This window comes from Telopea speciosissima, chromosome 7 (assembly GCF_018873765.1).
Source record: "Telopea speciosissima isolate NSW1024214 ecotype Mountain lineage chromosome 7, Tspe_v1, whole genome shotgun sequence".
Lineage (NCBI taxonomy): Eukaryota > Viridiplantae > Streptophyta > Magnoliopsida > Proteales > Proteaceae > Telopea > Telopea speciosissima.
In genome coordinates, this window is record NC_057922.1 from 55128839 (window position 1) to 55154776 (window position 25938).

At 38.7% G+C, this 25938-nt stretch overlaps 2 protein-coding genes across 2 annotated transcripts in view; both read right to left on the minus strand.

Moving 5' to 3' along the window:
- Nucleotides 1-2710: 2710 nt before the first annotated feature.
- Nucleotides 2711-25579, minus strand: LOC122667822 (ADP-ribosylation factor-related protein 1). Its single transcript, XM_043864265.1, has 6 exons — nt 25367-25579; nt 17924-18064; nt 3735-3843; nt 3552-3613; nt 3201-3304; nt 2711-3021 (listed from the first exon to the last, which is right to left on the minus strand). Exons 1-6 carry the CDS (start codon nt 25457-25459, stop codon nt 2913-2915), a joined length of 618 nt encoding a protein of 205 aa, XP_043720200.1. The 5' UTR covers nt 25460-25579; the 3' UTR covers nt 2711-2912.
- Nucleotides 18491-25938, minus strand: part of LOC122667823 (outer envelope pore protein 16-3, chloroplastic/mitochondrial) — a 30246-nt gene continuing 22798 nt past the window's right edge. Inside the window, exon 4 of the mRNA XM_043864266.1 lies at nt 18491-18502. The gene's annotated coding sequence lies outside the window, so the exon portion shown is untranslated. The remainder of the gene's footprint in view (nt 18503-25938) is intronic.

Below are 25938 nucleotides of genomic sequence, written 5' to 3' on the forward strand. Positions count from 1 at the left end.
AACCGTCTTCGCAAAACCGCGTCCAACAAGAATATGGAAAATAGTTTCCTCACCTCCACAATGATTGCATAGTGGATCAATGTTGCAAGACCTGCGCCTTAATGCATCTCCTATAGTAAGCCCATCAGCACAACATCTCCATAAGATCGCTGGATATTAGGAAGAGTTTTGCATGACCAAATGCTCTTCCAAACAGCATTTGGAATTCTGATTCTGGTTAATAATAAAGAAGTAGATGTCTGCTGCCTCCTCACTTGCTCTTTGATTAGTTAACAAATAATAAACACTCTTCACCGAATAAATACCATTCTTTGCTGCCACCCACACAAACTTACAATCCAGATCTTCTACTGCGTGCCTGCCCTTAGCGGCCTGAGCGGCACACAAATAAGGTGAGGCGCAATGACCGCCTTACCCTTGCCCGAGCGTCTTGCCCGAGCTGGGGTAAGGTGGCCATTGCACCTCACCTTATTTGTGCGCCGCTCAGGCCGCTACGGGCAGTGCGCCGTAGAGGATCAGGATCCCACCAACTTATCACCACCAGGAAAAAGACGAAGATTAATCTTCAAAATCTTTTCCACTTCAACCGGAAAGAAATAGAGATCATGTAGATCTCTTTTCCAACTCATATTACCACTGTCGATAAAATCAACAACCTTACATAGAGCAGGACATATAAATTTAGATGTTGCAGACATATAACTCACAGCTCCAGATAACCAAGGATCATTCTTGGATCAATAGAAGATCCATCTCGAAACACCCATCCAAAGCCTTTAGATAAAACTTCTTTGCCAACCATAATGCTATGCCACCTTCAACTAGGATCATGTCCTGTAGCAGAAGATATGAAATCTAACCTTCATAGCAAACAATTGGAATTATTCCAAAGTTTTTTTTTTTTTTTTTTTTTTTGGTAAATGCTGTTTTTGAGAGGAGTGCAAAGAAATTTGAGTAATAATAATACCATGCAATTTGAGTTTATGATAGAAAAATTAACTCATACGGGTGAAATGGGCGGTCCTTGTGGGAATGGCTTCTCATCTATTAATTGGTGTACGAATGTACGAAACCACCTCGCTATTTTGCTTTAGAAACCGTATTTTTGGTAAACTTAAGTTTTAGAAACTAAAATGCTTGAAATACAAGCAATAGCCACTTTTCGTTGGCTCTCAAAATATCTCAATTTTAGTTTGGGAGATTGGTGCTGCAACGGTTATTGTGCCTGGTTCTATAAAAATATAAAAAATAAAACTAGTGACATGGCTGTTCATATTTTCCACGTGGGAGCACATTTGATTCTTAAAATGTCCATATATGAATGCGGATCGAATACAGATTTTCAAATATCTATCAACAGCCTTACATTCGTAAGACTGATTTTATTCCTATTAGAAACAAACCCCTATAGGGTTTTAATATAAATCTCAAAATACCCTCGCACCTATCCTTCAGCCCGCGTCAAATGGATTCCTATTCATCGTGGTTGAAGAAAACTCAGGTCGTCTTGTTATTATTACCAAGAATCTCCATTATAGATTTATGGGCTGATGTTCTTTGTGCCATGGTGCAACTTGCGCCCGGACACATGGGCTTGCCATTTAGGGGGGCAAGGTGGTCATTTTGCCCACCCCCATGTGTCTGGCGCAGCCTGCACCCCCAGCATAGAGAATATTTGGCCTAGATTTATATGCATGCATAGATTTGATCCCTAACCGTAACCTCCCCCCCACACCCCCAAACGGAACTTGCCCTCTTAGGTACTTCATCCGAGTAGAAATGAGGCACACAAGAGCCACTGGCACATCGATGCCAACCTGGGAAGTGATCTGCTAAGTCAGGTTTTTCCAGCGGCCTAACGAGTGAGCAACCCGTTCCTGTCGAGTTTTCCAGCGACCTATCGATACCAGAATAAGTACCTGTGGACCCAAAAGGGAAGGACCTTTCCTTTACCTCTGGGGGTAGGAAAATCATGATCGGGATAGCGGACCCAAAGCTATGGAACTCGGGTGAGTCTTTTGTCGAAATGGAATGGCCTTATTCTTTTTATTTATTATTTTAATTTTTGAACCATAACATATAGTATGCCCGGCCTGAATCAGCATATTTTGTGTTTTACTCCCATATCTCTTCCTCAACAGGTGTTTTAGCAAAACTCCGTCATATCTCTTCCTCAAATAGAATAGCTCTTGGTTAAGGAAAGCTACACCCGTTGAGGTCAAAAGATCTAAAGATATCTTTGAGCAAGATTCCTTTTTTTCTTCTCACTGTGCTATTGTGAAAGAACCTAGTATTCTTATTTAATCCAATCACAGTTTCAGCTCTTCAATAATTAAATTGCAAAAGAACTTCGATGTCTATAGTAAGGTTTAAGAATATTCCCGAAATGCATAAGAAGTTTTGGAAACTTAATTTGATTTGGGAAAGCTAAGAAAATTTTAATGATATCTTAAACGAAACCTCTATCAGTTACAAGCAAACTTGAAACCCATCCATAATAGTAGGAGGAGGGAGGAGCCCCATGGTTGAAGGAACTGTAATGTGGTGCAAAAAATGGACAAAGTTCTCTTTTAATGCCAATGATATGTTAGATGAAAGCTGCGATTTTACTGAAACAGACAACTCGAAGTCGATGTAATCTACTTATTCTATTTCCTTTCAAGCAATGAAATCGAACAGGTCTCATGGAAAAACCAAGGCCATGGTCTTTTCATGAAAATATTGAAATTTCAATGACATATACAACTAATCTTAAAATTACATGCGGTAACTTAATGTATGCAATAGAATCAATTGGTTTTTAAAGCAAGTGCCATCAGCTTCCAGTGATCTTTCAGCAGCAAATGAGATTTTTCTTGGTGGGTTGTACTTGAGGCTAAACCAATCAATGTCATCTTGCTTTAAAATAAGTCCTAAGGAGGAACACTGCCTGAGATACCTGCACGTACTCTTAACGTTTCTGTTCTCTTACTTCTCTCCATAACCTCCACTAGCCACTCTATACCATCTTTGATCCCAGTTCTGCAATTGAAATTCCAAAAACTTTTACTTCAAACATTAAGCCAAAAAATTTCAACTTGCAAGAGTAAAACACTTTTTTGGTTTTGGGGGGGGGGGGGGGAAGAGAGATTTTCCCATTCTTGGTCAGGTAATGAGTCAGGTAATGAGGCAATGGAATTTTCTTTAGACTCTTAATTTACCCATCATATGCTGAAACAGCTTCAAACATGAACAGCCTTTTGTCCAACTCCTTGAGGTCCAAATACCTCGACAATTCTTCTGCTGACACGGCTCCACCAAGATCCTGCAATCAAATTGCAACATACCAAGGTGAAAGTTCTATGTCAGACACACGCGCGCAGAGAGAGAGAGAGAGAAGGGAAAATAAATCGGCACTCAACATTTCAGAGCTTGCTCTCACAACAAAATAAAGCATAGTACACATTTATGATGTGACATCTACAATGGAGTATTAGGAATGGGTGTTGAGGAATAATATTACTACTTCTGGGCATGAAAGGGATAAAAAGAAGAAGAAACAACTGCATCACCTGCTTGTTTGCTAGTATCAACAGAGGGGCTCCTTGTAAATCTGGGTGACGTAGTACCTTTTCTGATGAGTAAATTCAAGGTATCACAGCAACCAAATAATATCAATTCGAAGTTCTTATACCAACAGCATTAAGTCATCATTAAAGGAATGGACCTCCATTAGGTAATTGAACATTACTGACCGAGGGCTGATTTCGAATCCTCAAAGCGTGAGGGGCAAGCAGCATCAATTACATATATTACAGCATGTGCCTCTTCATAGTACTTTTCCCAAATTGTTCGAAGACCAATCTGCCAACACAATTAGCAATTCACAGTGTCAGACCTTCAAAAAGAAATTGAGAATCAACTGCTAAGCCAATTTACAACATAGTTGTCAAAGCGGCAAGGCAACCTAAGGCGGCAGAGTAGGCAACCAGGGTGCCTAAGCGCTTAGGCGACCAAGGGGCCCAAGTGTTATTTTCTATTTCCCCTCTTTCCTAACATTATTTAGTATGCTACAATATGTATTTTATATCATCAAAAATCAACAGTAAGCCACATCAAGTCATAAAAATTCAATATTAAGCAACATCAAGTCATAAAAAATCAACATTAAGTCATATTCAGTAATAAAAAATCAATATTAAGCTACATAAAGTCATCAAATTTCAACATAGAACTAGAAGACAGCAGAATTGAAGAAGCAAGCTATTGGTAGTTTGAAACAATCAAAACATACATTTGGTTTATATTGTTCTTAAAAAATATGATCTCATTAATAAGTAATTAAACTGCTCTCGATTTAGAGAAATGTTCTTGTTCCCTAAGAAGTTTAACTGATCAAATGATTTTATTTTTACATGAGACTTTTTGTATTAGATAGAACACAAAACCAGCTTTCCAACAAATCCAAGATTGTTTAAATCTGATTTATATTGAAGGAGTTATGTTCCGGTCAAAATTTATTTGGTATGCGAGAATGCTGTCAAAATCACTCTAAATGAAAATATTTTTTTTTAAATATCAAAATAAATGAATATTTTACCGTACTTTGGGTTTTTAACAATGTTTTACCATACAGGATTAATGGATTTTTTAGATTTGAGAAAAACCCCAGCATTAGAAAGTTGAAAATTTCACCTACCGCCAAAAATCCAGTTTTTGTTCTTGACTAGGGGGTTGACTTTTTATCCTTTTGGCATTTTATTTTTTAACTATTTTTAATTGAATTCAAATAGGGGTATTTGCTTATTTATGAATAATATCTTTAAGTAAATGAATTTAATTAAATGTTATTTGGCATAAATAAGTGCCAGAACCGAGTCAGGTACCAATTACACCAGTGCAAGGCGCCCTGCACTAAGGCGGCAGTCGCCTAGGCCCCTAGAGATCCTTCGGGACGCCTAGACGGCACCTAGGCGATGCCTTGACAACTATGATTTACAATGTATTAAGGTGCTTCTGAGTTCTGAGTGCCATGATACCTAAAGATAACAGCTTGAATATTGCCAAGGAAAAAAAAAAAAAAAGATACAAAGCATTTTCACTAATGGCTAAGATTGCTTTCTTCTGTTCTATTATTTATTTGTCTTTTCTGAGACCATAACTTCAAATTTTTAGTGCTATTGTCGTCTCCAAATTGACTAAGAGTAATTGTTCAGGTGAATATGAAAACCAAATAGTCGATGGGCAATGCAGTTGATGCAAATGCGCGTTCCAAAATCCTACTTTGGGATCGCTATGCGGTCACCCAAACAATAAAAACAATATTATAAGTATTGGCAATTTGGTGAATATTGTGAACAGTATTGAGTTCCTTTTCGGAGAGGAAATCGAATTCAGGATTCAAACTGAGAATAAGTACTGAAGGGAAGGGTATTTGTAGAAATTTAATCAATATGGGACTAAACAACAACAACAACAAACCCAACTTTATCCCAACTAAATGGGGTCGGCTACATGGATCCAGTCAAAACAATGTAGGGAATACTAAGGTCTAACAAAAAGGGAATGAAGACATGAGAAAAGAGGGGTGGGGGAGAGATGAGAGAAGAAAAATGGGAAAAGACAACAACAACAACAAACTCAGTCCTCCAATAAGCTCTATCCGAGGTCATACTTGGAACAAGACCTAAACTATGCATGTCCTTCCTCACAACTTCTTCTATGGTCATTTTAGGCCTGCCCCTAGCTCTTTTAGCTCTTTTTATCAGGATCATATCACTCCTTACTGGGGCATCCCTAGGCCTCTGTTGAACATAACCAAACCACCTCAAACGACTCTCCTGGAGCTTGTCACCGATCAGGGCAATTCCCAAGTCAGCTCTTATATGTTCATTCATTACTTTGTCCTTCCTAGTTTTTCCACACATCCATCTTAACATCCTCATCTCTACTACACATAGCTTTTCAATATGACATTTCTTAACTACCCAACATTCTACCTTGTACATCATAGCCGGTCGTACAACAGTCCTATAGAACTTTCTTTTAAACTTTAAAGGAATACGCCAGTCACACAGCACTCTGGATGCACCTCTCCACTTTAATCATCCCACTTTAATTCTCTAAGAAACATCCTCCTCTATGTCACCTTTTTTCTTTATGATTGACCTCAGATATCTAAAATAGTCACTTTGCAGTATCTCTCGTTCCTCAATTCGCACTATGTCAGTATCCGTCATAGTGTGACTAAGATTACACATCATATTTTCCGTCTTCGTTCTACTAATCTTAAATCCTCTAGTTTCCAAGGTTGATCTCCATAACTCTAACTTCACGTTAATCCCTGCTTTTGTCTCATCCACCAAAACAATATGGGAATAAATATAACCAATGTTAGAGGATGAGGGCTATTCTATAATTTTAACAAGTAGCCTCTTCTTCACCCAAGACACGACTACCAAACCAGTAGTAACCGAGAACCACTCCAAGAGAGAAATCTCTCTCATTCAACCATGGATTGACCTGAGCTTCCTAGGGCTGATTTGTGACTACCAGCCCTATTAAAACAATATAACAGATCCAAATGTTGAAAGCAATGCAATAATATTAAGCTGGTTTTTTTGGTAAAAACGAAACCACTCCTGAGTTCTGAGTTATAACTCTCAAGGGGTTAGTTTTCACTGAAGAAAACTCTGCAGCTTAGGTCACCTATACCAGAGGTACTCACATCCAAAGTATTACGGAAAAAGAAGAAGGGATAAGGGAGATCTAACTCAACGCATAGGGCTGCAAGAACCACCAGTACAGAACAGGAACAGGAAAGGAATAGAAGAAGACTAAGAAGAACTGAAGAGGAATATAAGAGAGTAAATGAGCAATCGATCTAGGGAAAGAGGGGAGAGAACCCACAGCCAACAGGCTGTCCAGGCCACGCAGGCACACTCAAACAAAACTCAATTTCAATATTCCATTCTATATTCTCCATCCCCGGTTACATGCCAATATATAAAGATAAAATTCCTAATTACATAATAAAATAGAGATAGAACGCAACATGAAACAAATCTCCTACATATTCTATTTTCTATAGAATAAAGATTAAGAGATAACCCAAATAAATAATAAACCCCTAAATATCCTACTGGACCAAAACTAATATTTGGACCCGGTTCTCAGTCTGGGCTTCCAATCGGGTTCGTGCCAGTCCACGGAAGCACTACTGCATCAACAGTTCAAGGGTCTAAAAAGAATCTAGTCCCAAAAGTATTGCTAACAATCCAAGATCAATGTAGGATCAATAGACACAATATTTGGACAGAATAGAGGTATGAAAGGAGAAATTAGACCAGTAATAATCCAACGATCAGATTTCAGAAACTGATGAAACAAATTTAACAGAATTCAGAATTAGATCTGAATTACTGAAAAATCAACCAGTATTATCAGTTCAATGTGAAGAAAAGAAGAGAAAGAATAAAAGAAATCAGGGAAAGAAAAAGAATACAAGGGGATAGAAGAGATGGCACCTGATTTGCAGTAAAATTCAGAACTAAAAGACAAAGAAGAGAAGAAAAGAAACCGAACAGCTCGGGAAAACTAATCCTATGTCAGCTAAAAAACTTTTGAAAAAAAAAAACAATTCTATTACTTAAATCGTGTCTAATTGATGGGGGTGAATATATATATATATAATCTTTTAAATTGTCTAAATGGACTCATAAAAGGACTCCTAATTAATAGGCTCATAACAAAACCCTGAACTTTCTTATAAGTATCCTAATCTAACTCAAATACTTATAACTTAGAAGTCAAGACATCTTTTAAATTGTCTAAATTGACTCATAAAAGGACTCCTAATTGATAGGCTCATAACAAAACCCTGAACTTTCTTATAAGTATCCTAATCTAACTCAAATACTTGTAACTTAGAAGTCAAGACACTTTTTACTACTGTTCTCCTGTCAAGACCTCACCCCCCCCCCCCCACACCCCACCTTATGGGCTTATTATTTAGGCCAGCTACAAGATTCACCACAAAAACAAGTGAAACAAGGCCCAAAAAAACCATCCATGACCCACAATAAGGTCTTTCTAAGCCCAATTGAGCAGTTTTCACTACATCGATTCCCCCGATGTTGGAAAAGGCTTGTCCACGAGTTTTAAAGTATGGGAGAATGTTTTTTTCTCACAAATAACTCAAACAGATTCAGTGATTGTCAGATTCTTGACGATAAAATCCATTGGTGAAGAATAAATTCCACGAGTTTGATCTTTATAGGGATGATCTAGATTTGCTCTTCTTCAACAGAATTTTCCATGGAAGTCTCTTTATCTTTGATCCCAATCATGAGCTCCTCTTGAGGATCTTCATCTTCAAAGGCTTCCTCGATCAACTCACCTTCAGCACATGGGTTTAGTGTTTCAAGATCTCAATAAATATTCTGTTACACTCTTGAATCTCTTCACTGGAAGCAATCAAACTTCCAAAAGTGGCACTCAACCCTTTTAATGTACTCGTCATGTTTTTAGACCTCATAAAGGCGACAAGTAACAAATCACGGATTTGTTGAAACTCCATGATGACTATCCGTTTGGCTCTGGTTTTGGCTCTAACACCAATTAATGCAGTTCAAGGTCATGGAAAGAATTTAGAGCCAAATAAACTGCCAACAGTCCAAGATCGATGTAGGATCAATAGACACAATATTTGGACAAAACAGAGGAATGATGGGAGAAATTAGACCAGTAAGAATCTAATGATCAGATTTCAGAAATTGATGAAATGAGTTTAAACAGAATTTAGAAAGATAGATCTGAATTTCAGAAGCCTAAAAATATGTTGGGGAGATGGCAGTTGGTTTTGTCATTGTCGTCAACACTGTCAGGATCAACACACTCACACATTGTCATGGTGCTCAACACAGTCAGTGACAGACACACTCACACAGTGGTCACAACTGTTGCTGAGAAAGAGTCATTGGTGGATGACCAGTGTGGAGTATGGACAATGCTTCAGTGTCAGCAGACAGATGGCAGTGTCAGAGCAGCTGTGGAGACCAGCAGTCAGTTTAAGTGAGATGACCGAGTTGGCACAGAGAGATTCACAGTGAGATGGCACAATGAGGATAGGGTGACAGGGGCACTGATGTGGCAAAACAGAGTACAGTGGCAGTGCAGTAACAGTGGGAGCTGGCAGGTTGGTAGTGCAGATATGACAGTATAGTGGCAGTGATGTGTACCAGTGCAAATGTGGCAGTACAGGTGTGTACTGGTGTACAGATGTATCAGTGTTTACAGAGTGATGTGGTAGTGCTGGAAGTGTCAAACAGTGATTTGGCAGTGAAAACAGGAAATGTGGCACTGAGAACAGGACATGTGTCACTTTGGTAATGTTACAAAGGTATCCGGGCATATGTGGCAGTGTTTGGCAGTGTATTACAGCATTATTCAGTGATTGGCAGTATGCGGCAGCATTGGGTGAAGAGCACATGTACTTTGAACGGCAATTTCATAGGTCCGCACTGATGTGTCAATTTTGGAGCCAATTTGAGTAGGCCAAATGGCAGATTTGGAAGGAGCAATGTTCTTAGAAGTTGTAGTGTGTCGAGTCTACTTATCAACACAACTAGAATCGCATCAATCCGATTCCATAGGCGAAGTTATAGCGATTTCCGTATCATCGCGCAAAGAAGAAGCAAAATGGGAGAGTTTGGAAAAGTTTGTATCATTTTGAGGTGCATTCTGCCAGTTTTTCTTGAGAATGCATGTGTCATGACGCACACATTTGTCAAGAAGCATTTGGGTTTACATTTTATAAAAAAAAACTCATTAAAATGGAGTAGATGTGCGAAGATTCCATTCTAGGTAGTTCTATTGGCCGGGTGTACTGAGAATCTATATGCGCACATGCACTGTAGCATTGTTAAAGGATGATCCAATGACTCTGGGGGTTGATCCTGATCTATCGGTGGAGATTGAGGCACGCTACAGGCGTGGATTGTTGACGCGGTAGATGTCATCGCGAGCGTTATGAGTGGTCAGGTGTATAGATATTATCTATGCGAGTACTCACAGAAGCGTCACCTAGAGCCAAGGCGATGATCAACCGACTCCCATCATGCCACGTTGCTTGGATTCGGATCGAATGGACAAGGTCAAGACGTGGATGAGGCCGACGGGGTTGATTCCATCGCGGGCCTCTCTATTGGTTAGGTGCATGTAGACTCTGTATACACGTGTACACGGAAACGAGTCCTGGATTGAGGCGCTAATCCCAGTTTCATACATGCCGACTACAACAGATCCGATTCCACTTCGATAGATGTCATTGGCCACGCCCTTTTTATAGATGCCGCGATGGAGAACATTCCAATGCGAGGCCGTGCTTTCACCTGCGCTTTCAACGTTTTGATCCAACAGACCTTGTTCTAGCTGCGGTTCTAAAGAGAGATTCTATGCTCCGCATCCTATGCGCCTAGAAAGATTTCAAACCACTGGTCCCTGTGCTCCTCGCATTCACCTAACGCGATCTGATCAATTGGACAGCGATAATTGAGCCTGCAGTTTTGAAGAGCAATCCAATGGCTCCCATTCATGCTGCCGGTTAGATCTGATCTAGTATTTTCCATGTACTCTTACGCCGCCCAAAAGATCCCATTTGATAGGCTCCTGTACTCCCCACTTTGCCATGATGAGATCTGACAGATCCAACGGCCAGATTTCCACCCTCCCTTTTGAGGGCAGATCTGATGGGCTAGGAGTGAATCGTCGATCCATGACAGTCCATATTGTCAAGAGATTCCAATCTAAGGCCATCTAGGTCTTCCCCCTTTTGCTGATCTGACAATCGGACTTCAAACTGACTTTTTGTACTCATTTTAAGTCCTTTTGAGGTCCAGTTTTTTGCAGTATTCTCCAAATTCGTAGAAGAACGTGAAAATCTGCAAAAAGAGAAGAGAAAGTGCGGAGAAGAGGGCTTAAATGCTAAATCTTTGATTTGGGTGATTATGGCTGCTACTTTGATGTTGTGAGCGCGTTCAAGGTGACATTGGTGCATGAAAGAAGCAATACATTGTGGGATTACACAGGGTGAATGATGTAGATCCTGGTCAGAAGAAGAAGCAGGAAAATCAGACCAAGCTGGCCCTTCGAACCAGGTCCTTTTGGGCCAGAACTGGACCAGCTCGAGCCAGCCCAGCAGGGCTCCTAGACTTCCCAAAGATGCTCCACGAATTTGACAGCCTTTTCCCTTGTCCAGTCAACTAGGACTGCTGCACCTTAGTTTCTATTTTCATGATTGGGTTCATCCCTCTAGTAATTGAATGGACCGGTTTGTAGACATGAAAAAGTAAAAGTAAGAACTCAACGGGACCCTACCTCTCGAATCAGACAAAGAGAGGTAGGGTCCTGTTGAGTTCTTACTCTTCCAGTGAGACTTGGATCAATCTCACTACCTCTTTCTGCATTGTTTACTAAAATGGTGATCTCATTATTGCCTATTCTAGCAAAACCACCCATTAGAGCCATCGTTAACCATTGATCCTTAAGGCGTATTCTCAAAACACCTATATCTACTGCTGTGGCAATGGGGGCATGATTGGGTAATACGCCAATTTGGCCACTATTAGTAGATAAAATGATTTCTTTCACTTCTGAATCCCACACAATTTGCACGAATCTTGGCGATCTTCTCTATCTAATGAATGGAAAGTCCGCTTTGAAATCGTCCGCCCTGCACCCACCCCCCAAGTATATGCTTCAACAGGAATCAAACAAGGGTAGATTGATACAATAGAAACCTATGGTAAAATGCCCGCCCGTAACCCAGTAGATAAAGTACATTACATAGTCCGTTTTAGGGATTGGCGGATTGGTTGAAATTGAAACCATTTAGGTTGAAAGCCATGGTGCTAATACCTAAAGCAGTGAACCAGATACCTACTACAAGCCAAGCAGCTAGGAAGAAATGTAAAGAACGAGAATTGTTGAAACTAGCATATTGGAAGATCAATCGGCCAAAATAACCATGAGTAGCTACGATATTATAAGTTTCTTCCTCTTGACCGAATCTGTAACCTTTGCAGCCTTTAGTAGTTACTAAATTTACTAGTTTCTAATTTTGTTCCTTGCATGTTTGCTGAATTATAAAGCCTTAGTAGTTTCTAATTTTAGTTACCTTCTATTTTAGTTAGGTTTTAGTAGTTTCCTATTTCCCTAGTTTCTATTTTCAGATTAATTTCTATTTTATAAAGTTTCTATTTTTATTGTAAGCTTGCCTAAGCTATTAATAGTAATAGGCCCCCTATGGTAACGAAGGAACAGATTTTTTGAAGAATAGAATTTTAGGCCATGTTAGCCATCAATTATGGGAGAATATTCTTGTTTCAACAGCTGGGATAGCTGCGGGTGAGAGACCAAGGCTGAGAAAGCCATTTCCCTACCCCCTTTCTTCAATCTTTTTCTCCTATCTTCTCCCTGTTCTGCTCGATCTCCTTTAGTATTGCTTCTACTGTTTGTGACTGCAACAATTCATTAAGAACTCAACCAGAAGATCAGAATCCATCCTCACTTTATACCAAAGGCTGCTCCTGCTACTACCAATCGATTGAAGGGTGCTGCTGCTACTTTTGAGTCCCATATCTTCACAACCTTCCATCAGAATCTGTTGAGATTTGGAGAGCAGAACCACACCACCAAGAGCTCCACTCGACCCCAGTTTCAGCCACTGTTGCCGGCTGGTTTGGCCTGTAGGCCGTAACCTACTATTTTGGTGTCACCCTCATATCTCTCAACTCAACCCTCAGAACTAAGTGAGATTTTCAGCAGTGCTTCTCCCCCATACAAGCACCACTCAACCAGAGTTTGGTTGCATTCCACTAGCTGGTTTGATTTTTACACTCGCTTTCGTACTTTCTAATTTCATGACCTTTTGGATACTTGTGTTCTGACCATTCGAATCAACCTAGTTTGGAGACTTGATTCAGCCTATCAAGGCCTGTACTTGATCCCTATTACAGCCCCTGTTCTTGGCTGTAAACTCTGAGTTCTAGTTGAACCCTAAAGCCTAATTTTGGCCCTAGTGTGCACCCTGCTGCTGGGGTTCTTTGCTAGTTGTTTGCATGACTATTGTAGGTTATTTGGGGCTAGGTTAACCCTAATCTAGTCTTACATTAGTGAGGTAATCCAAACTTGAAAATCCAAAGTTCATGGTGGTGATAGGGTTTTGGTGATTAAGATGGCTACCTTGAAGACAGTAGCAAGTGCACATTGATCTCTATGCTTCAAAGAGTCAGCCGGTTGTGGGATTACAAAAGTTGAGGTAATCCACATTTAGAAAATCCCTATTTGTTGTGTATTTGACTGTAGGCTACATGTTTGGGAAAATGCCTTAGTCAATACTTGTTATGTAATTGAGGAATTTGTATTTCAATTGTTTGCAATTGACTATGCTTGTATTTGGGGCATTCATATAAGCCCATCATTATCTGTATCGGGGTGCTCCAGTTGGAGCTAGACACTAACAGGGGTTGTAGCTCCTTGACTGATTTAGCAGTGTGTGTTGTAGCACCCTCACAGTTATAGCTGTGTAAACTGAGGGTTGTAGCTCCCTGTAGTAATGTTGCAAAATCATGGAGAGTATCGAGCAATATGCGAGGCCCAACTAGGGATTGCTCTGTATATGTAGGCACACTACCGAACCACGTACATCTTGTGTTGTGTGGTTGTGCTATTTTTGTTGTGGATATTGGAGTGTTGTGTATGGTTGCAAGATGGGTGTGCACTACCTGGTATACCTGGCCACATAGTGGTTGCAAGATGGGTGTGCACACGACTGTGTAATTGGTAAAATTGGAATTGCCCCAGCCAATTAGTGTTCGTGACAGAACTCGGTCCCAACAGTGTGGTGGTCAACAGAGTAGACTGAGTAGTGTTGGGAGTACCAGTACTCAGGGGAGTGCCATCAGTATAGTGAACACCAAGTGGGTGTGTAGGGAAATATGTTGAGACTTGGGCGAGAATTTTTGAGAACTTGATTCAAACCCCCTCTCAGTGTCAACTGGGAATAACATAATCAACCAATAATATGAGATCAATGTGAAGAAACGAAGAGATAGATTATAAGAAGCCAGGAAAAGAAGAAGAAGAGCGAGTAGAAGAGATAGCAACTGATTTGCAATTGAATCCATAAATAAATGAAGAGAAGAAAAGTAACCAGACAGATCTGGAAGAGCAGCCCCAGGCATACTTGTTTAATTCGCCGAATAATTAGTGAATTATTCGGCCGTATATGACTTTTTCCAAAATAGGAAAAGTTGTGACTTCTAAACACAGCCGAATTCGGCATCCAGGGGTCACGGACCGAGCATAGAACTCTGTTCAATAAGTGGAATGCAATGTAAAACTGAAGGCGGTAAATAACTAAAAAAAAAACATCAAAACATGAATAGAATTATAATCAAATTTCTTTAGGTCGGACATTAGATATTTACCTAAACCAGTAGGTCCTTGAGCGGATCCCACGTTAACCCCAAGACATTGGTCTCTAAATAGAAAAGTAAATGCTTGAGCTTGAGAAGCTTCTGGCCCAGTGGGACCGTAAAACTCACTAAGATAAGCAGTTTTATTAAACCAGACAAAGCAACAAGCGATGAAATCAAAGACAGATAAAGCACCTAAACTACAAGACAAGTAAGCCTCTCCAGACCATACAAGTGCACAGCGAGCCCATGCAAAGGGTTTGGTTAGGATATGTCAGATTTCTACCAAGTATACAAATGGAACCTAACCATACACGTCTTCCAATTATATCTTCTAAATCGTCCACACTAACAATCCAACTAATAAAAACATAAAAAACTAGTTATTTTAAATTGAGGAAAATTTTAAAAAATAATAATAATAATTTAACTAATAGAAATCTCCCATTTGGGAAAAACAAAATAAATAAATAATTTAACTAAGGAAAATCTCCAACTTTGAGAGATGTTGGTTGGTACTCAGTAACCCACCCAAGTTCAATTGTAAGTTGGTGACCACCCCTATTTATATGGGTTGCCTCCCTCTATTGTTTCATGGCTATCCAATATGGGACTAAACTACCAAGACCACTCTTATTTATAGGGGTTGCCCCTTTCTATTATTTCATGTCTATCCGATGTGGGATTACTACGTTGTCAAATTACCTATCTTCCCTTCTAGTGATGCTTGCCCACAAAAGACTAGTTAAATGGCATTTTTTGGCCATCCTATTATAATACTAATATGTTTTTTTATCTTCCAACAAAGTCCATGGAACAACCCTTTGCAGACAATTCAAAATGAGCTTTTCATGAACTACATAGGCTATAAGATCATCTAACTCCCTTCGACTAAGCTGAGAGATGGGGTCATCTGCAGAGGTTTTGGCTAGAGCATAAAGCTGGCTATTAAGAGATGTACTCTCATCATCTAATTGTCTTTTGGATGGTGAATTAATCGAAGGAGATATACTAATAGAACAACCACACAAGCAGACAAACAAGAATGAACACAACGTGGGCTGGATCCTCTACACATCATCTACCAAATTGATAATCATAAGAATATAATACATGTGAAATAAGTACAATAAAACTTAAAAATGAACATCCAAATTTTTTGTCCAAATTTTTTATAGGTAAACGAATAATTTCCAAATCAATCCAAATCCGAATTTAATTTTTATTTTTTTACCGCATTTTTGACCAAATTCTTAAATCAGCCAAGTCTAAATTATTCTCCTTCCGAATACTTCCCGAACCCAAATTTGCTAACTATGGCCCATGTGTAGCTCAGCAGCACAAAAGCTCTTGAAAAAAAAAATCAATTCAACTGCTAAAATCATGTCTAATTGATGGGGATAACATATATATAAACTTTTAAATTTTCTAAATTGACTCATAAAAGGACTCCTAATCACTCTTACACACTAATCTAGTTAAGTGGGCTCACAACAGAAATCTGTATTTGCTACCAAGTATCATAATCTAACTCAAACACTTATAAGTTAAAACTTAGAAGTTCAGACACTTTCTACTACAATTTGTCTGTCCAGATCTCACTCCCACCTTATGGGCTAATAACTTAGGCCCATTACAAGATTAACCCCATAAAAAAGTGATCCAAAGCCCATGGAACCCATTCATGGCCCACAATTGAACAGTTTTAACTGCATCAATGGGAACCAACAATTTTCCTTCATATAGCTTGGCTGGTTTTTTGGCAATTTCTGTTATGGCATGATATGCTCCAAGAAAGACACACTTGATGTTAATGTGAAAGAATAATCTTAAGCAGAAAAAAGACAAACATTTCTAATATCACATGATCTTTTTTTCCAAGTTCCCCTTTACTCTTTTTAATTTATTTTTTTTAAATGAAGCCACATGAATGACTATTAATAGAGTTGAGCTACAAAACAGGATTTGTGTAGCCAACCCCTCATTTAGTTAGGTTAAGGCTTAGTTGAGTTGAGTACCAAGATATATGACCATTTAGGGCCTGCATGATAACACTTCTGATTCTCTATTTCTCTGTTTTTTTTATCCTGGGAACCAAAAAATAGTAGAAATCTGTTTGTTAACACCGGTTCATTTTTTTGTTCCTATGAATGAACCAGGACCAAAAAGTGGCTGAGAAATAGAAAAAAAAAGAAGCTCCAATTTAAAACTTCTCTATTCCAGAAATAAAACAGAGAAATAACGGTGTGGAGATGTTCGACCCATCTCCACAACTCTCATCTTTGCGAGACACCTCTGCCGCCGCTGCCGCCACCATCACCCCTGCCGTCACCCCCTCCACCACTGCCACTGCCTCCACCACCACCATTAACACCTCCTCCACCGCCACCACCACCACACCTTCACCATTTCCACCATTGCCACCTCCTCCACTACCACCACCACCACCTCTACCGCCACTACTTCCTCCACCATTGCCAGCACCACCGCTACCGCCTCCACCACCGCCATCGCACCACCACCACCTCCACTACCGCCACTGCACCCCCACCACCACTGCCACCTTCGCCACCACCACCACTGCCACCACCATCTCCTCCATCGTCACCTCTACCTCCACCTCCACCTCCACCGCCGCCACCACAACCATTGCCATCACCACTACCTCCATCAAATTTTCGGGTATGCAATGACATTTTTGAAAATTTATCGAAGTTCTAGAAACAGAAATTTCTACGCCTAACAAACATGTTTCTGTTTTTTTTCTGGCCCAGAAATAGAATTTACTATACATTACCAAAAATGTTTTTTTGTCAAGAAATTTGGCCCAGTAATAGAAATAGAAAAAAATTACTTCTGAAATAGAAACATGGCCCAGAAACAGAAGTGTTATCATGCAGGCCCTTAGCTATTATTAATTTAAAAATGAAGTTATTTTCCTGCTTTTCCTGCTTCTTAAAACACCTTTTGAAAGTTAGGGACAAGCACAAATGTAGGTTACGTACTCTTTACCCATTTGATCATTTATGAAGCTTTTAGTACCTACTAGTAATCTACATGTGCCTTTTGATGTATACTTTTTAAGTTTTAGACATATGTCCCAAAGCACCACCACAATAACAAAAAAATAATCCAACTGGTTTAAAGTAAAGAAAACAATCTCTTTCGTGATTGTGGTTCCAAGTTGCAACAAGATTCACCATATACTTCCATATATTGATATTATTTCCATGCCAGCCATTTTGATGTCACCACACTTGTGGCAAGCAATCACAAGATGATTCTCATCCTATACTCCATCTGTTTGGCTCAGACCCTTTTTGTATTCTTTTTCTTTCAAAACAGTTTCATAACTGACAAAATAAACATGTCATACAAAGATAATCCCATCTCACAAATCAATCCATCTAGAACAATTGCGGAATGCTCAAAATGAAGATGACTGGTTTAGAGAACAATTTACATACTTGACCTCCCAAGTCCCAGAAGACAAGTTTGGTATTTGATGCTTCGACACGGCCGATATTAAGCCCAACGGTAGGAACAATTCGATCAGGGGGGAGACCTTCCAAGTTTGAGTACAATGCTTTTAACTTCTCCAGTAAAGTCTACAAATTCATTCACAACCAGATGCATTGTAAGTTTTCAGAATAAGTTTTTGAAATAGTAAAGAATAACCAATGGCATGACATGCAAAACAAAGATGATAAAGAAGTGTGCAGGTAAACAATGTAGTGAGACTAAAACCATAAAATCACTATCATTAGCTATTTATAGAGGATGGATGGGTCTCTCTCTTGGATCAGTATCACCAATGATATAGAGAGGATAGGTACTAGACTGAATTTCCATTCCTCGATAGACCCACTAAAACCAGCCATGATCAGCTAGGCTTGCCCACTACCATTGGGAATATAAATGAAGCTTTCAACATCCTTGCTTAAAACATGAATAAAGCAAATGTGCAAGGTCTCGATGGATCAAATTCTCAACATTATATACACAAAATTGATAGAATTATGAATTTAGGTGAGTAGAAGAATAACCTAAGAAATTTCAATCATCTCCCAAAGCAAAAATATGAGAACAAGAAACTTTTTTGCTATTTCAATGAACTTGTTGGACTTTACAATTAGACGTTCGAGTTCTTTTGACACATCAACAAGAAACTTTTTTGCTATTTCAATGAACTTGTTGGACATAGAAGCCATTTATATGTTATGCGTTTTGAATATGAAAACCATTGTGTAATGTGTGTTTAGATGTACGAACATGTGTGCTAATGTGCTAAGAGAGTAATGATACACAAGCTATTGAAGAGGTACAGTTGAAGAAAGAACAAGGGATGTTGATTGAATGAAAAACTGGTGAAGATGGCCTTCCATGTACAAGGGACGGTCTTCCGTGACTTGAAAGATCAAGGAGCTGAAAGCAACATCAAGATTGAAGGATTCTTTCAAGGACAAAATTAGGATTTGATTATTATTGACAATTTGACATATCTTTGTAATCCTAATGTACTTGACCAACAAGATGTAAAAATGCCCAATATAGTGACATCAAAAAGGACCTAAATAGAAAAACAAAAAACTAGGTGGTTTGACTCAGAGAGTTGTCTAAGACTTCTTTCTATAGTCTTTTGAGACAAAAACAGAAGATCGAGCTTAAATGGCAGACCAAAAATATTCTAAGTCATAACTCACGGACAACCGAGGTTTAAAGCTCTATGTCCATGCAATCTTCCATGAATGCCCGAGAGTGACACGACTAAGTCTTCTCAGACAAACGATCTCGTGGTCTTCCATGACCTGCTTCCGTCCATGCCCGAGAGTGACAGTCTTGAGTCCCTGCAACCACGATCTTCTGTGATTGTCGCGTGGTCTTCCATGCGATAGCATTTATTGTTGTGTGGTTATGAAGTTGAAAAGTCTTGACTCATTATGAATTAACTACTTGGACTCTAACCACTTGCGTGGAACTCTTAAACATGTTCACTGACGTTGAAGAGTTCCAACAACTAGTTTTTCTTGGAAAATATAAGTTGAATATTGAAGATTAAAATGGATTAATACTACCAACCATTTTGAATTACAAGTGGTTCTCCAACAGACAATTTCTCTTGGAAAAGAAAAGGAAATTCAAATGTTCAAAGGAGAAATTGACCTTGACTCTAATGGCTAGTTTAATAGGCAGTTCGTTGGCCAATAAATAGGTGGAGTCACTTGATGTCATGTACCAATACAATACACAACAACAGCCAATGAACAAGCTTGAATTGACTCATCAACTTGAGAAGTGTTGTTGTACTTGAGCTTCATTGTCTACATCATCTTGAGAAGTTGTTGTTGTGTAACTGGTGTAACTGTGCTACAGTGCCTATAACAACTTTGAGAAAGACTAAGAACAAAAACTGCAATGTGTAGAATTTCATAAGCAAATCATCTTGTGTTGATCAACTGTGCTTAAAAGTGTTTACAGTATCAGGCTTGAAAGAAGAAGTCACTTTTGCTGTACGTTGAGCCTGTGTGGCTTTGAGACAAAATCCTTGGCCTATGTGGCCTCGGGGGAAAGCCTGACCAAGGGTAGTCCGGGTGCTCAATCCAAGGATAGTGGTTGAGTTGTGTAAGGGTTTGATTCTTGCCTGGAAAAAGAATAGGATGGTGGAGAAATCATTGGTCTGTGATCAAGGTAGTAGACGTAGGACAGTTCATCCGAACTACTCTAAATCGTTGTGTGTGCTTGCTTGCCTCTTGCTCTCCCTTGCACTTAGTTTACATCAAACAATAAGTAATATCCTCCATGGCACTCTCTTTGTTTGTTTCATATTTATTTTCTATCATATGCCATTGTGTGATGTTGTGACTTGTTTGGGTTTAAGTTTTGCTTGTTATATTTTGTTTAATTTGGTCACAACCCAATTCACCCTCCCCCCCTCTTGGGTTGCAATCGATCCTACAGAACTTATAGACCTGGAGCAATGAAATCAATGGAAAGGGTTCATCCCATACAGATTCTTTCGTCTGCTTCGATCTTTCATCAATACAAAACAAGATTTCAGAGAGCTGTTCAAGATATAAACGGAAGGTATATACCAAGCCTTCCCCAAGAGGATGACATTCTATACAAGCCTTCAAGTTCCAAGTTGTACATGATCATAGGATCTATAGATACTTGTACTCTTGAAATTCGAAAATTGAGAAAGTCAATTACTAAGATAGAAGCTACACTTAGATAACACGGTATTAAACGGTAAGGAATGAAGACTTTAAACTCTTCTCTATCCATCATATAGATTGATGTAGATCGAAATATGAAGGGAAAAAAAGACAGAACACCATTCATGACACTGTTCAAGTGAACAGTGTCACAGTCAATATTTGTCTTGTTTGGGATTGATTTTTTAGAAGATTTTGTGGCCCATCAAGTGGAAAAAGCTTCTATCTTAATGCTGTCAAAGTTTAGTTTCTATTTTCATATTTAGAAAGTAGGCTTAAGTTTCTAATTTCAGTTTTTTATTATTTTTATTTTGTTCTCTAAAATAGAAGTTTCTATTTTGATGTATATAGGAAGTTTCTATTTTATAGGTTTTATGAATTAGTAGCTTCCTTTTCTAGATTTATTTAGTTTATTAATTAGATTGGGACTGGGTTGCTTTGTAATTGGGTTATTATAAATAAGTGTATGAGGCTGAGCAGAGAAGGACAGAGATTGACGAGAAAATAGTTATGGTTGAAGCTGTGAGACACGGCAACGGTGAGAGAGCGTGGGTGAGAGGATGATGGACTGAGAGAGCTGATCCTATCCCCCTTCTATATCCCTTTCTTCTTCTTCTTATCCTTTTATGTTTCTTCTTTCATATGTAAACAAAAAAAAAAAAAAGCAATAAAGTTTCAGTTATATTCAATTTGTTCTTCCTTCTTGTGTTGAACCTGGCTGCAATCGATCTCTCACTGGTTCTTCCCTGGTTCGAGGTCAATTTTGCATTATAGATCCTCCTGAAGTTGCAGCATCTAGACAGTTTTTGTTAGGGACCATCTAATTGTGATGAAGGGTTTCCTCTCTAGAAATTATACTAACCAATTTTTGGAAATGCTAAGACACTAAATTAAAAGAGAGGGACTGTTTAAAGCTATTCTTTCCTCTGAAGTTTGAAAATCCAGCATGCCTCTTAGAAGCATAGGGACAGTAACAGCATGAGATGCAAATATGAAAGAGATACATGTGCATTAGACTTTCTTGTGTTCTTGTGTTCTTGTGTCAGTGCACTAGGAATCAACGGAATAAGATAAAGAAGGTAAGAATATGTAAAGTTAACTCATGGGTTTGATGCCTTCTCCAATTTAAAGATGTTATTACTGAGAACTAATCACAAAAAGCATCTAAGAATATAAAGCAGTATGGGTTTATTTTTTTATCTTTCTGGTAGCTTATGCACAAGGTAAGGGGTTAGGGGTGTGACTTGTGAGAACCGTAAAATGCTCACAATTAGTAGTGCGATCCGGAATTTCAAAAAATGTGGTTTGGATCACTTTTGGGCCCACCCAAACAAATAAAACCCAATTAAAAGCAAGCAGTCGCAGTACTGTAATTAAACAGAATAAAGGATAGATTGGTCGTTAAATAGAAGGGGATATAAAGGTAATTAACATTTCAAGACTAGGGATAAACTTGGAACGATAAGTAAATAAAGGACAAAGGAGAATAAGGGAAGAAGGGAGGGGCAGTTTTGCAAAATCAACAAAAAGGGGTTAAAATTACAACCACGGGTTGAGTTTTATCTTCAACCTCCAGCCCAATAACAGAAGCAGTAAATCAACCAGGTCTTCAAGTGATCGAACTCAACAAAATAGACCTAGATTGATGCGAAACTTCAGGGTAAGGTCGATCGCTCAAGGACGTATTGATCTCAACCCACAGTACCTCAATCCAGCAGCTTGAGATTTAACAAAAAATGTCTGAAACATGAACCAGCAGTAGTTGCAGGTTCAGTCATGGCTTCAGCGTGAAGCCTCTCGACAAGAGGGTTGAATAGAGCTGAGGCTCTATGAATTTGGGTCACCCTGGCCCCTAAGGGATTGGTTTGCCTCTCAGAATCTCAGACCGATTGAACTGATAGTCAAAGAGTTCTAACAAGTTCTTCCCGAACTGATACAGTTAGGAACAGGGGAAAATAGCAGTAAGGGAGAGAAAAAAAAAATACAGAATATGAGAAGGAAGGTAGTTGATGCCGCTCAAATAGCACCAAAGGAGGAAGATGAAGAAAATTGTATTACTAAGGTGAAGGAACAAATATAAGAAAATGAGGGTCAAAGAGGACCACTCAACTCCGGGTCTCTTGGGGACTCGCTCAATCCAAGTGTGGGATGCTATCACCACTAGAGGACCTCTAACACTCTCAATGGGGCTTCAAGCACAACCAAAGATGAAAAATAGTAGCAAATTCCCCCTCAAATAGTCGACAATAACATATTTAAAGGGGGGGAGGGATTAAGACCCATTAGGGGAAGGGAAAGAGAGAGCCAACGGCTCTTTGGAATTTTTTTTAAAAAAAGAGACATTGTAAGGGGAGAGGGAAGGTAGAGGATGGATGTTGGTGGTTCAGGGGTTGGCATTTAATGCCTTCCACCAATTTTGTCATCAGTAGTAGTGGGAGGAAGCAAGGAGAAAGGAAGAAAAAGAGAGAGATAAAGCAGTTCGTACCTTATATTGAAAGAGAGAAGACTAGAGAGAGGAACCCAGGCCACCGGCCAGCACTCACACCATACTCACCACTGTGAGATAATTTCGACCAAACTTTATTTCATTCAATTCTATTCTCTGATTTCCATCATAGTAATATGTAAATATTAAAATTTAAAAAAAAACTCCTAACATATTAATAGAAACCCAACTGACTTTGGAAACCTACTCAACTTAGAAACTAATTCAAATAAAGAAACTACCAAATAACTCCTTCGTAATCTACCCACCATAATAAAAAAAAATTAAAATAAAAGATTGCTCTTAATCTCTTATTTAGTCAACCAGTCCCCTATTGACCAAAAAACCAGGTTGGGCTGGTTACGTCTCGGCTTGGGTATCCAAAGTGGGTTATTCCTGTGCAACCATGCTAACACAACTTCATCAACTAGAAGCACAGCATGAGAATTGTTACATTTAAATGTAAGAGGTACAAACTTTTCACTAAGGAACTACATAAGTCATCTCCCAACTCACTAAGCCAATCCATTTTAGCTAGGATTGACTAGATAAATCTTGAATTCTAATCTATGATTCTACAGGATTTAAGGCCACAATGCTGTTAATTTAAGTCACCAAACAAGTGAAACCATATTTTTTCTACAACTGAATTGAATGCGGATGAACTAGAAAAAGCCATAATCACCCCCATTTTCAAATCTGTCCAGGTATAGAACGGCTCTTCTCAAAAAATGGAATCTAACCATGCCGTGTTAAAAAATAGTCCCCTTTTTTTCTTCCAAACCACTTGTTTGATTTATTGATTTTATTTTCTATTATATTTTTATTTTTTATTTTTTATGTTATATTTTTTATTTTATCCTCTTTTCAGGACCACAGTTTGTTTTGTCAAAACTGGGTCGAACGTGAACAAAGTCCTTTTATGGTTTGACCCAAATCCGGTTTCAAAAACTATGAGTGAAACTAATAAGTAATGTCTGAATTAGATATTTTGTAGGAACTAAAAACTCCCTTAAACGGTCAAATGATGATAGTAATAAAGAAAGATCATTAAATTCATATCAAACCATGGCAACTCCAGGTAGATCAAATAGCAACGCAACCCAATATCTGTTTCATCCCGTTCTCCCCATCTCTCCCTTTTTAGATGATTGTCAACTAAAATATTTCATTAATTTAACAAAAATTCCAAATAGAGCTTAGGTATGTATTTTCTTTTTCATTTCCTTGACTGCTCTTTCATGTCTTTTCCTCTGCTAAGAAAACACTGGTCTGTAAGAGAAGAGAACTCGGTAAGAGTAGCTATCATGGCCCTCATATATATTTTACAAAAATGCAATCTGTACAATCATTTAAATCAAAAGTAGCCTCTAAGATCACCAACTTACACCAAGAAATTTCTGTCAATACCCACAAATTCATAGATTCATACACCCAATCCAACAAAAATTATCCTAGATCTGCACATATTCTGGTGATATTTCTTGCCTTGTAGAAAATTTTTATGTTCCTCTCTGTACAAAACCCCAGGGTAACTGCACAAAGGATCAGTTGCCAGGCTGCTACATGATATTACTCTTCACAGTGATTTGTAATATTGGACAAGAAGAGAATATCAGCTTCAGTTCTGGTGAGTCTACCCATTCACACCCAAAGAAGCTTAAGTAATAATTTCACATGATATCGGAGACTTCACACCATCAAAAACAAGTGATGATATTCTTCCTCCTTTTGACATAGGTAAGAGTAGCTCTTTTTCTAAGCTGTCCAAGTGCCAGTAACATGTCCATGGACAAAACTAAGCAAAGGCTGCTACCCTCGGTGGGGTTGCCAACCCCCAAGATCTGTCCATATTTTTTAATTCTCACTAACGGACACAATAGGCACAATAAGACTTCACAATTAAAACCTTCAGTCCCTCTTACTGCATATTTGAGAATTGTAATTAGGAAGAAAATTAATATTTCTAATATCACAGGCCAAAAGGATAATGGCAAATGTAATGCACTTTTTTTTTTTTTTTTTTTTGGGGTGGGGTGGGGTGGGGTGGGAAGGGGGAAAGGGGGTGACAGATTATGTAATGCTTATTATAAATAGAATACCATGGATTAAACTGTCAAACTCCATATATAATTACAAAGATAAAAGCAGATGGTGGTACCAAACAGAATAATATCCAAAGCTGTAAAGAAAATGAAAAAACATATTACAGTTTTTCCAGCCTTGTCGATTCCAAGAATTAGGACATGGAACTCCGTCTTACTAAAGAGATACTTCCAAAGTCCATAAAACAATGAGAACATCTCGTTCTGTTTCTTTTCCCCTCCTATTCCAGACAAAATTCAATCACAATAGGACCTCATAATCACTATGATCAGGTTCTGTTCTCCAAATAAATTCCTGGATACAGAAAAGAAATAGTAAATAAAACAGACCAAAATCCCATTTGGAGGGAAAAAAATAAAGAGAGGGAAGATATACAGAAGAAAAGAAAATGCAAAGGTGACCAGTGAAAACAAGTCCACATGCAAATGGCTCAACATCTACTTCAACACATTTTCAATGCATTCAGTAACATTCAATGTCACAGTTAAACTATAGATTCAGGTTTCCACATCTCGGTTATGGTTCCAAGTTAAATAATGGATTCAACATGCAATGTAACATCAACACTGAATCGGTGCAATTTTAGAGGTCTTCCCCAAAAACAAGGGCTTTTTACAGGAACAATTAGGAAGAATGCATGATATGTTAATATGAGATGAGGTCTACGAATGGTGAC